Genomic DNA, 11,970 nt, shown 5'->3' on the forward strand with positions numbered 1-11,970 from the left:
AATATATATATATATATTTCTATTGCCCATTCAAGCCGTCTCCAGCCATTATTAGTCTCAAAGTGGGTTCCTCGTCATCGAATTTGAATCCTCAATATGATTAGTTGATAATATATCATGATAAAGATTTTAAAAAATTAACACCTTTTGCACCATGGCACTTGCAAGTAGTGACATTGATAACAAAAATAAAACTATAGTTTTCGATATAATGTTTATTATTTATTAAATGCACGTCCATCGAAGTTGCGAGACTACTTTCTATTTTTCACTTTCTTAAAAAAATGGGAGATGAGTGTGTTCGTGGTTTTGAAAATAGCTCATCCTAGGTGTTTTGATTGTTCTAAACTCACTTCAATCACAGTTGATATTGACTCAACAATAAAAGCACCAAAAACATTTATGAGATAAAATGCCTTTCATTTTTATTTACGTAATGCGAGACTAGAATATAATATTAATTTACTTCTAACGTGACTGGATTTGAAAAATTTTCAATATATTTATTTGCTAGGAGGCCTAGTTGGTTAATGAAACGCGAGTATCTTAAACAAATATTATTCCAGTGTTTTTAGATGTTATTTCATATTCAAAGCATTTTAGATATTCACTGATCACTTGACACAAGACTAGAAAAAGATTAATAACTACGTCTTCCGAAATTAATATTGATATACGATCTGTGTTGTTCAAAAAGAACAACTACTCTAAACAGGCTGGTATTGTAAGACAACACAAGGTCCTAAAGGCCTGTTAATGGTTCGACTTGAATTTTTTAATAAAAACTTTTGTATTTTAAAGTATACATTGAGATCGGTGTGTTGTATGCAATATCATGATTGAAGCTTTTTCTAAACTTACAATCTATATTTTTCCAATATCACTGTACATATAGCTTCAGTTAGATATCCTTTGAAAACAATATACGACCGGTCTTTACTTGTGCCTAGTTTATTGTTAATTAAGCTTGTATACAGTAGGATCTTATCTGGTGACGTCTGCGTCAGTCAAGTTATTGAGCTGGTGTGAATTTGTCAAGATTTTATGGCAAGCCACCAGAGCCATAATAAGTTTGTTCAAGGCAGTTGCCGAAACAAGACAATGAGTACGTGGGTTTTAATTACACGATACCACTACAAAGCGTTGGATCAATTCGTTATGTCATTACAAGTCGGCATTCGACAGAAACATAACATGTTGAGTCTACGTGCTGTCGATACCAGCGGATAAAAAAAAAGAAAGTTTTTTTTTGTATTTTGTTAAGTGAAATCCGATTTTTAGCGTTTTAAGTCCTCAGACTTATTGATGATCCACCGTGGGCGTTGTGAGTGGTATTAGTTTGAACTCTTTAACATTTTTGGTGAGTTATTATTATTATAATTTTTTTGTTTAGATTGTATAATGTGTCATATAATATTATTATGAGATGAAAAGTTGTAAAACCGGTCTGAATTTTAATTTAGTATCAATTTCATCAATATGTAACAAGGATGATTAATATTAACTCCTGCTCAGACCAACCTATCTATTCAGAGCAAAAATAAAAATCAACCTACTAATGAGTATAGATAATTAAATATACTGCACTTACGTTCTTATTTACAAGGATTAGAATGCATTGTTTCATCAATTGGATAAACCTTGGATAAACATTGGATAAAATGCAAAGTTAATCGCATATATAACATTATTCGTTGACGTCGAGTTTATTTATATTTTCGAATATAACGGAAATGTGTTTATTTAAGAGGGCACTTCAAAGATCAGGGAAGCAAAATGGCGGATTCACAAAACGCTATTAGAGGAAATGATGGTAGTACAGGGATTGGCGATTCAGTTTCTCGTGCAGACTATTCATCTCCAAACCAGTATGGCCAACAACCTTTACCTCTTCAACAGGTTTAAGTTTTTCTTTGTTTTAATATGAAATGAGTTATTTTTACAGGAAACTGAATTTGATTACTAGTAGTAGTATTACTATTACTAACATTTACTCACCAGCACTAGTACTAATAATAGTAATAGTGAGTGAGGACTAATATTAAATACTGTTACCAGTTTCTTTACTTGAGTTTTAAAAGGTTATAGGAAAGCAAATATGGAAGTATTCCATAGAATAAAATAAATCTGTAATTCTTTCTGTATTTTAAAATCAAAGTAAAGTAATTAGTTGTTTATGTTTCAGTTTCTCGGTATCAGACTTATGAGACAGTATACCCAGTCCTTCTCTGCTTCTGAAATCCTTTCTAAATTCTATAACCCAGATAGTGGCAGCACTGCATGTATATTGTGGCTAGCAATGTAAACAAAGTAGAGCCATCTACCTCCAACCAGCTTGTTTCCTAAGTGGTGGTCACATGATGACCATGTAATATTCTGATTTAGGAGTATTGTTGGGCTTTATGTTTTTCTAGGGATAACCCACAGAAAGCTTGCCAAAAATGGCTTTTGTTACCATTGTGACTTATTTCAGGTTTGAGTGCTTCCATATGAATGAAATAATGCTCCAGCTACTTTCCAACACTCTGTGTGGAGTGAATTATTGTATAAAATAACCATAGCATATATTGTTGAAAAAGTATCTTCCACCTTTGAACAGCATACAATACATCTTGGGGGTACTGCACAAGTTAAAACAAAGCAACCTAACCATGAAACTTAGAAAAGTCAATTTTGTCAAACCAGAGTTCCTAATTTTGGGCTTTGAGGTAATCACAGGGAAACATTGTTGGTTTAAAACTTTATCTATCATGTAGTTATTCATTCCTTGGTGGAGTAGAAAGTGAGAGAGACCAAAAATAAAGCACCAGAACCAGAGAGCATTTTTTCCAGTTTTAACCCTATGGTTATGGCTGGTCAGAGTTTACATGTCTTGACATTTTTTTACGGTATTACATCCAATATTTATTTTAAACTACATTCTTGTCAATACATTTCAACAAGCTTGGCATTGATGGGACAGAGGTAAGTCTGTGGACTTACAATGCTAAATAAATTCCAGGGTTCAATTCCCCACACTGGACACAGCAGATAGATTTACTTAAAAACAAACAAGTTTGGCATCAAAACGTGGTTTATGATTAAAAGGTTTATATTATCTAAGTTTTAATTTCTTAATTTAAAATGCAAATATTCAAATAATTTCTCTATCTGCATTTTCAGAGTTTGTTGACTTGGTAGCACTGTGACTTGTCAATTATAGATTTGTTTTTTCTCTTACCTTAAAAGGTCTTTAGATTTTTCATCCAATTAGAAATACATGCCATAGATATTGACAAGTAAGAGTATAAAATTTAAAACCTCTTGCTTGATTGAGATATGACTATATTTGTTCAACTCACATTGACATGCTCCTGCCATATTCTCTGTCTTTTAGAAATGTCTGTAATTCTTTCTGATTTCGCTATTGGACATGTTTATAACAAATAGAAAAGGCAAATTCTGCAGTACATAGATCAGACAATTGTCTCTCTTGTTTTAGCGGTAAAAGCGAATAATTCCCCATAAGAGTTTGATGTGTTTGGACTGAATATGTTGCTCCAATAAGTAATGAATTTTTTTAGTGTTTATAGGTAAGTTAGAAAGCCAGATAAATTACAGTAGTTTTTGGATGCTATAATTTAGTGTCTGATTTATTATTTTGTTTTTTAAAATGTATATTTGAAAGATGCTTGAATTATTTCTGGAAAACCAACATAGAGAGAATAAAATATATAAGTTAAGTAAACCATGAACCACATACTTAGATTCTCAAAATGTTTTTTATGTTATGCCACTTAGAATATCATTTAAGTAAATCACATTGGTAGGGGTTAAAGAAAAACTGGTTAACTGTATTTTAGGGTGGATGGATGAGAGAAAGGAAAAGGTTGTTATTAATAGAATCCAGTCAAATTGGACCATTTCTACAAGTGGGGTGTCACTAGGGTCAGTGCTTGGGCTGTTGTTTTATTATTCACATTAATATTATTGAAATGGGCATAATTAGTAAATTTGCTGATGAAATTAACCCATTAACTGCAGCTGTTCTAAACATACATAATTTTTACAAGCCATACATCATATATGACACACTCGCATTCAACTGTTGGAAGTGGACCGTACCCTATATGGTGAATCAGCCGTCACTGGGTTAAACTTTTGGGTATTTCTAATTGTACATGAGATGATTAGGTATTACAGAATGACTTGTATCAATTAGCAAATTAGACATTTGGCAAATGACCTTAAATTATATTAAGTCCAAGGTAATGCATTTGGATTTTCCCACCTAGATTATTCACTGTTTAGATGTTTCTCAGCCCATTAGCATTGTGGTGCTATTCCGAACATCCAATGGAATTTTGTTTTTAGCCTAATTAGAGCTTATATAGAAAGCCAGATAAACTTGAGTTGTGTTGAAATATTCTATTGAATTATATGTTTAATTGAATTCTAAGATGGATATTTAAAAGCTACATGAATTCTGTTTTGGATGCCCAAATTTGTGAGACTGAAAGAGACTTTTGGGAGGATATTAATTTTTACTGGAGTACAAATGAGAATGAGTATGGAGAAAGTACTACAAATCTTTGTTTTTATGTATATTTAATACCTTTATATCTATATAAGAAGTATCTAATACAAAAAAAAAGATTACACAAACAAGTAAAGTGATACTAGTTGGATGGATTTTAAAACAATTTTCAAAGTAGGGATTTACTGTTGTTTCATCTTTATGAGTTATCCTCCTCATTAATAGATGCAAGTGTGAAATACACACAGCTAAGTTGCTAGAGGAAAAGCTAGGTTTGAATTAATCCTCTTACAGTGGATTGGTCTTAAGAAGAAAAGTGTGGAGAGTTTCCAGTTCCTCTCGTAATTAGGTGGGTCGTTAATGAATATGACTAGCTAGTCACCAAACAATTTTACTCTGTAAGGAGAAAATTAGTCTGGTTGGACTTTCAAAGCTCACAAGTAGTTGGATATGAAAATATGGATATTGAATTATTACTTCTTTTATGAAAGATCTGTTCTGGGTGTATCTGGTATTCCTTGTTTCATATATAGAATAGTGTTTGTATTTTTTAATAGAAGTATCGCTTTACACCTGAAGAGCTACGGGTTCTGAGGGAATGCAACAGAGAAAGCTTCTATTACCGATGTAAGTATTTTCTCGTACTAAGCGTTTTCTGTATTTACTATTTAGTTGAGATTGTATTTTTATCAGGATTGGTGCTAGTGTTATTGTAGTGCACAGTAAACTAGTGTAACTTGTATTTCACTAAAAGCACATATAACATGATTGTTTAATATGGAGCTTAATAGTATAGTTAGGCCTTACATTGTTAAGAGTTAGGCCTTATTTCTCTATAAAAAGCATAATACTAAATCAATTACCATTTTAGTACATATTATAAATATTGTATTTATTAGGTCTCAAAAACTGTGATTCCATTTACCTGATCACCCTGCCCCCTTTTTTTTTTTACTTAAGACCCAGTAAGTTTTTGATGTGATGATAATTACTATGTGGGATAACACAACACAGTTTATGCTATGTTTATATTTGGTCATGGTCATTAAAGAGCTTTAATATTCTGATGTTTTAATCACTTAAGCATCTTCCAGACATAGATGTGATTCCTGGTTCTGTGACTTTAATACAGAGCAGTGTGTTTACTTTAAAATATCAAACGTGCAAGTACATAGAAGACGGTCTATTTTTTTAAGTTTATATAGTTTTTTTTAACCAATTCCTAATATTTTAGCCTGGGTATTATAGTGTTCTTTTATATCTTATTTCAGCAGTTATGGTCAGTGTAGTTTTATGTAGACTTATTCTGTGTTGAAGTTTAAGCAAGTGTGCTGAAGATGTACTTTAAACATGTTGGTATAATACAAGTGTAAATTAACATGAGAGGATTTTCAGGACTAACAGTCATTCCTTTCCCAGAAATCTGTTCACCTGGGAAAAAAAACTTACTGCTATAGATACAGAGACCCCTCCAATTTCATATATTGTTTATTGATAAAACAACGAAAGTATGTCGCTGGACTCGCCCAGAGGACTTGTCCCGAGTGCTTGTGTATGCATGGCTTAGATGCTGTGCCCCCGCCTGTATGTGCTCCACCATTGTGTGGCAGCTAAGCATCGGTAGAATTATCGATGTACTGCTGTCTATGATGATGATGATGATGATGTTAACTATGCCAACATAAACGTAGGCATAACATGATCCAGTAAACTAAAGATGCATCTTTACTTTAACTTGCTACAGTTTCTTCGATGCTAAATTTAGCCGACCTTTTCCTTGTCACTTTGTTGAGTGATGTTATGAGTAAAATATTTATTCTCGTACGGCTCTGTAGTGTTGAAGTTGAACAGATTTCCCGTTGAATATTAACGGATGGATACACTCTCTAGACATAAAATACACCATAAACCTTGTTACGTCATGGGTGCATTAAAAACAAAATGGTTTCCCTATGGTATCAAGCTCTAACCTCATTTCATTGTTTATAAGCCTATCTTTGTCATTATATATTTCAGTTATATTTCTAATATTATGTTGGTGATAATATTTTGGTTCAAAAATAATTTTAGTTCATTCAAAGCTAGTTTCCGAAAGATGCATAGCTGTGGTTGGTTTCCCTACATCTCAAGGATGACAGTGACCTTCATATTATGAAGTTTCTAGAGTAGAGTGCATTGAAGGTTGATGGAACAATTTTTTAAAACTACCTGTCCAACGTTTGAAGAAGTGAAGTGCTAAAGTTTAAAAAGAGCGTCACAGTCGTTATTTTAGATGGTTTGAGACATTACCGATAAGGAACTTTTTGATAATTTCTTCAGACATTCTTTTCATTCAGTTTGAAGGCTATAGAAACTTTGTGTAAAGATAATACATCAGGTAAAATTAGTTAGGTTTAGTGACTAGGTTAGCTGATAGCAAAATTTTATGATAAACCAAATCCTAATTTTTTTTTTAATATTATTTTGAAGTTTCTCATATTCAAACAGCATTCTTACGTAAATTAGCTCATGATTTATTGAGATGTATATTTGTTAGATGTAAATCATCTTGCCCAAGAGTATTCTTAGCAAAACTGTTGTTACCTAGCCTGCCACCTTGGAAGGAGAGGTTCAGTATCGTTAATAAATCTTTATCTTTACGATTTATAGCCATAAGTGATGGCTATTGTAGTCGGTAAAATAGTGTCAAAAGAGATGTGTTAATAAATACCAATCTAGTTGAATCTGAGTGGAAACGATGGAAGTATTTGTAATTTCATGTTTTTTTTTTAAGTGTTTTACAACAAAGTTTGGAAAGTTCACAACCAAAAAAAAATGAATCAAGTTATAAGAAACTGTTTTATTTAGTAAGTTCTTTCAAAGTTTCATGCAATTCGGTTAAGTTCTTTGACTTTGAGAAGAAACTATATCAGGATATCAATGATACCTCTTCATCCAGAAAGGCTGAAGTTTTTATTTAAAAATGATCATCCCCAATCATTCTGAAGATGATGTATAATTTGAGGTTGACTTTGAAATTACAATTTAACTCAATCATGATCAGAATACCATTTGAAACAATGGATGCTGAAGCACCTACAGTAAAAGTACTGATTGACATTGATGCTTGTAAGCAGTACATGCGGGTACAACATAATCGAGGACAAAGATATTATTTTCCATTTTCGGTATTGTAAACGAACATATTTTGGATGTATTGAAATTAATTTCATATTTTTGTCTATTTTGTCAAGTTTTAACCCATCTTGATAGACAGATGCTTGTACAAAAGATGGGTGGAGAGGTTGTTGGCTAAAAGTGTGGCTTAAAACTGTAGTAAAGAGTATAAATTTATGTGTAATTTTGTTGGCAGTATTGTATATTGAAGATTTACTTTTTATTTTTCGGAAAAAGGGTTATTTTTTAAAGGTTTTCCGTTACTAAATAAATTTTTAGTTTGTCAAAGTGAAGCAGATTCACAGATGTTAAATAACCACATCTTTTACAATTAGTAAACTCTACATAATTCAAGGTTGTTGGCTTAGTGTGACCCCTGGGCTATTTGCTGTGTCCAAAGACTTACCACTGTCCCATTGGGGGACTTTTTTCTTTTAGGTTAGACTGTTTGGTAGAGCACTTTACAGCTCTCGAAATGTTTTGGTGTTAGACAAAAACAAAAAAATTGTTCTTCTTCTTTGAAGGTTTGCCAACCCCTGGTGTAAGCTATAATAGTGAAAAATAGAATATTATCTTGTAAATTTAGTTGTGTATGTTATGGTAATTATATTTTTTTCTTGCATACTTTTTAAGGTTTGCCTCTTGCTGCTTCTGCTATGCTGCTAGTTCAGTATGGAGTTAAAAAAGGTAAGTACCAAGAAACGTCAGATAACTTGTCGCTCCTATTAAATGTAACAATGTGATAAATCAAAAATTATTATTATCTGTTTGTTTAAAGTTACTATATGCTCCAAAATTTTGGCTTGAAGTTGTTTGAATGATTATTTACTGAACATTTTGAAGTTTGTGAAAACATATTACACTATTTTTTGAACATTGCTAGGTTTCCTTCAATCCAGTCCCAAATGGGGTTCTACCTTAAAACTTATTGGTAAGTTATTGTCTCTTAAGTTCTATTACATTTTGAAAAATGGCACAAACAGGATTGAATGTCTCTGAAAGAGTGCAGTATTTAGTCAGCAATATGCATGTTTACTGATAGTTTATTTAGATAACTCTGGGTCTACATGACATCATAAAGTTTACTGTGATATAGATTTATTATGTATCAGATCTTGATACAGAATCCTTATTGGTCAATCAGTATTTTTGTACATACGAAATTTAGATGTGTTACAGATTTATTATGTATCTGGTTTTGATACAGAATCCCTATTGGTCAATCAGTATTTTTGTTACATAAGAAATTTAGATTTGTTGTAGATTTAATATGTTTCAGATTTTGATACAGAATCCTTATTGGTCAATCAGTATTTTTGTTACATACGAAATTTAGATTTGTTGTAGATTTAATATGTTTCAGATTTTGATATGGAGCTCTTGTTGGTCAGACAAAATGTTTTGATTTAAATAGAATGTAAGACCTTAATTGAAAAATTAACTTGTGTGTGTGATTCTCCTCCTGCTATAATTTGTGTGCACTTAACATCCAGCTGTGTGTTTTTTTTATAATTTATGTGCTTATGTTTTCGATGTATCTTAAAAGATTTGTTTTGAGGTCCAGGACTGGGGAATGATGTATTTTCCGTCAAGTTTGTACAGTATAGAAAGGCTAAAGTTTTCACATAAAAATTTGTTAACAGTCATTTTACTTCATTAAAATATCACAGGAGTGCTATTTGTATTTAATCACATACTTTAAAAACATATTTTTTAGCTGCAGCATATCAGCTCATAGAATGTCTCCAAGTTTTTTTTTTCAAGTACACACTTTTAGCATCGTAGCTCCATCATCTCTTCATCAATTTGAGATGTAATTAAAGTTTTGGACTCGGGAGGTCAAACCCTTTCGATTGATGTATTCGACCATGCTCAAGATCTCGTTGATTAATTTACTCTAATCCTTCCTAAAAGTATTTCAGTTTCGAGGGTAGGCTGGTAGAGATCCTGACGAATAATAAAATCAAATCAGGTATACAAGCATCTTAAGCTTGGTATTTTCTAGCACACAAAAATATAGTTAATAAAAGGAAAAATAGGTTTCGTAGATTAATTTACTCTAATCCTGCCCAAAAGAAATTTAAGTGCTGCAGCTATTGGGGATTCCCTCTTGTTAAAATATATAAGCCATTCCCAGTTTGCCCCTGAAGAAGAAGAAAAGTCCACCTTTCGAAAATGCTCGGGTTATAAGGTTTTTACTCATTTCTGTGAAGTACTTTTTGAACCTAAGTGTTTTTCTAACATCATGTATATATTATTTTTTAATGTTTTGTAATTCATATATATCTATAGGTGCTGGTTTAGCCAGATAGATGATGGGAAAGTATTATTTTAGTATAATGGTTGTACACTAAACATTTTTGAATTATATTTTTTTCTTCTGCAGCCATTATGGTAGACACATACAATTGAATCTATTAGTGAAAATGTGACACGTGCCATGCCATTACACGAGTGTGTAAGTCATTAATTTAAAATTGTTGTTTCTGGACAAATTTTATTGGATTTCTCCAAATTGTTATATTTATATACTTCAGTACAACTGATAGCCATATGGCTTTGATCCTGTCAATTTATTTTTTTATTTCTATAAACAATGATGACTAGAATAGCCTTTTGTGGATTTATATTTTGAGAGGTTGATAAGGTTCTCGTACATGTACAGGTGCTGGTTTTACCGGATGGGTGGTGGGAAAAATTTCTTATCAATCCCATTGTGAAGAAAAGCTAATGCAACTCCCTAATAGTCAGATTGGAGAAATGCTACGTAAAAAGAAAGGTGGCGTTGCAGAAATGTAAGTTTAATGTAACAAACTTGCAGAAATGTAAGTTTAATGTAACAAACTTGCAGAAATGTAAGTTTGATGTAACAAACTTGCAGAAATGTAAGTTTCATGTGACAAACTTACAGAAATGTAAGTTTAATGTAACAAACTTGCAGAAATGTAAGTTTATGTGAACAAACTTACAGAAATGTAAGTTTCATGTAACAAACTTGCAGAAATGTAAGTTTGATGTAACAAACTTGCAGAAATGTAAGTTTAATGTAACAAACTTGCAGAAATGTAAGTTACAGCAAATTATCAGATTAAGTTTTTACTTAATGGTGACCTTTTGTTTTTTAGTAATGTGAAGATAATACTTTGATTGTGAATTAGCTGGTTCATACACAAGTATATATGCTTTAATACAAATATTTTAAATTGCATTTTTAACAAAATTGTAATTTTTTTTTCACCTGGTTGGTGGGATTACTAAGAGCTCACATTAAAAATTAATTTGGATGATTTAAACTGTAATTTCACTCTGTCTGCTTAAGTGTACCAGCAGTTTTACAAGTTGCTTTCTAAATATTATTTCAGTTAAAAGGTTGGTTGCATAAAAAATATATTGATCTCAATCTTTGTCTTTGTCTCACCCATCCAGTCTTGACAACATATCTGCTTTCATATATATGATTTTTTTTTTTACTTCTTTTTCAGGTTTCCTCAGGAGCCACTCCTGAGTGGTGGTAATGAATTTGGTCCAAAAAGTGACCAGCTCACTGGTGTTACTGATATGTCAGAGTCAAGTCAGGTATCCAGTTCTCTAGATTTTGATGCAGATCGTAATGTCCAGTATAAAGGACTGGAAGAGACTCAGCGGCCAAGTTTAGATCGTAAGTAATTTGAAGCAATTCTTTGCTCCTGGCCCTGGCACGGCCAAGTGGTTAGGGCACTTGACTCGCAATCTGTGGATCACGGGTTCAAATCCCTGTCCCACCAAACATGATCGCCATTACAGCTGTCAATCCCACTATTCATTGGTAAACGAGTATGCAGTGGGTGGTGGTGACTGCTAAATTAGGGACAGCTAGTGCAGATAGCCCTCATGTAGCTTTGTACGAAATTCGAAACAAACCAAATCGTTGCTCCTGTAATTTTGATTTGTTTACTCTATGAAATAAAACCACAATAGTCTAAGTATCTAAACAAGAAACTTCAATGATGAGGAACCCACTTTGAGACTAGTAATGGTTGGAGACGGCTTGAATGGGTAATGAAGAAAAACTTTAATATAAGTTTAACATAACAGCAAATGTACAACGTTTCAACAAGGTTTTGTCAGTACCTGATGATGACCAAACCTTGTCAAAACATTGTACATTTGCTGTTATGTTAAACATATATTAAATTTTTTCTTCATTACCCATTCAAGCCATCTCCAACCATTATTAAACAAGAAACTTATTGAGTTTCTCACTTTATCCATGACTTTAACCCTTCAACTGTCAGTGGTATTATATTGCTAACTCTGAT

The 11,970-nt window shown here is 32.3% G+C and overlaps 1 protein-coding gene across 1 annotated transcript in view; it reads left to right on the plus strand.

Annotated features, from left to right (window-relative positions):
- The first annotated feature begins 1,752 nt into the window (after nt 1–1,752).
- The window catches only part of LOC106461686 (OCIA domain-containing protein 1-like), a 16,520-nt gene continuing 6,302 nt past the window's right edge, over nt 1,753–11,970 (plus strand). The window contains exons 1-6 of the mRNA XM_013921533.2: nt 1,753–1,899; nt 5,074–5,143; nt 8,306–8,359; nt 8,556–8,603; nt 10,338–10,467; nt 11,155–11,330. Coding sequence (XP_013776987.1) covers nt 1,777–1,899; nt 5,074–5,143; nt 8,306–8,359; nt 8,556–8,603; nt 10,338–10,467; nt 11,155–11,330 — 601 coding nt within the window. The 5' untranslated portion in view covers nt 1,753–1,776. The remainder of the gene's footprint in view (nt 1,900–5,073; nt 5,144–8,305; nt 8,360–8,555; nt 8,604–10,337; nt 10,468–11,154; nt 11,331–11,970) is intronic.

Source organism: Limulus polyphemus, unplaced genomic scaffold (genome assembly GCF_000517525.1).
Source record: "Limulus polyphemus unplaced genomic scaffold, Limulus_polyphemus-2.1.2 Scaffold1010, whole genome shotgun sequence".
In the NCBI taxonomy this organism is placed as follows: domain Eukaryota; kingdom Metazoa; phylum Arthropoda; class Merostomata; order Xiphosura; family Limulidae; genus Limulus; species Limulus polyphemus.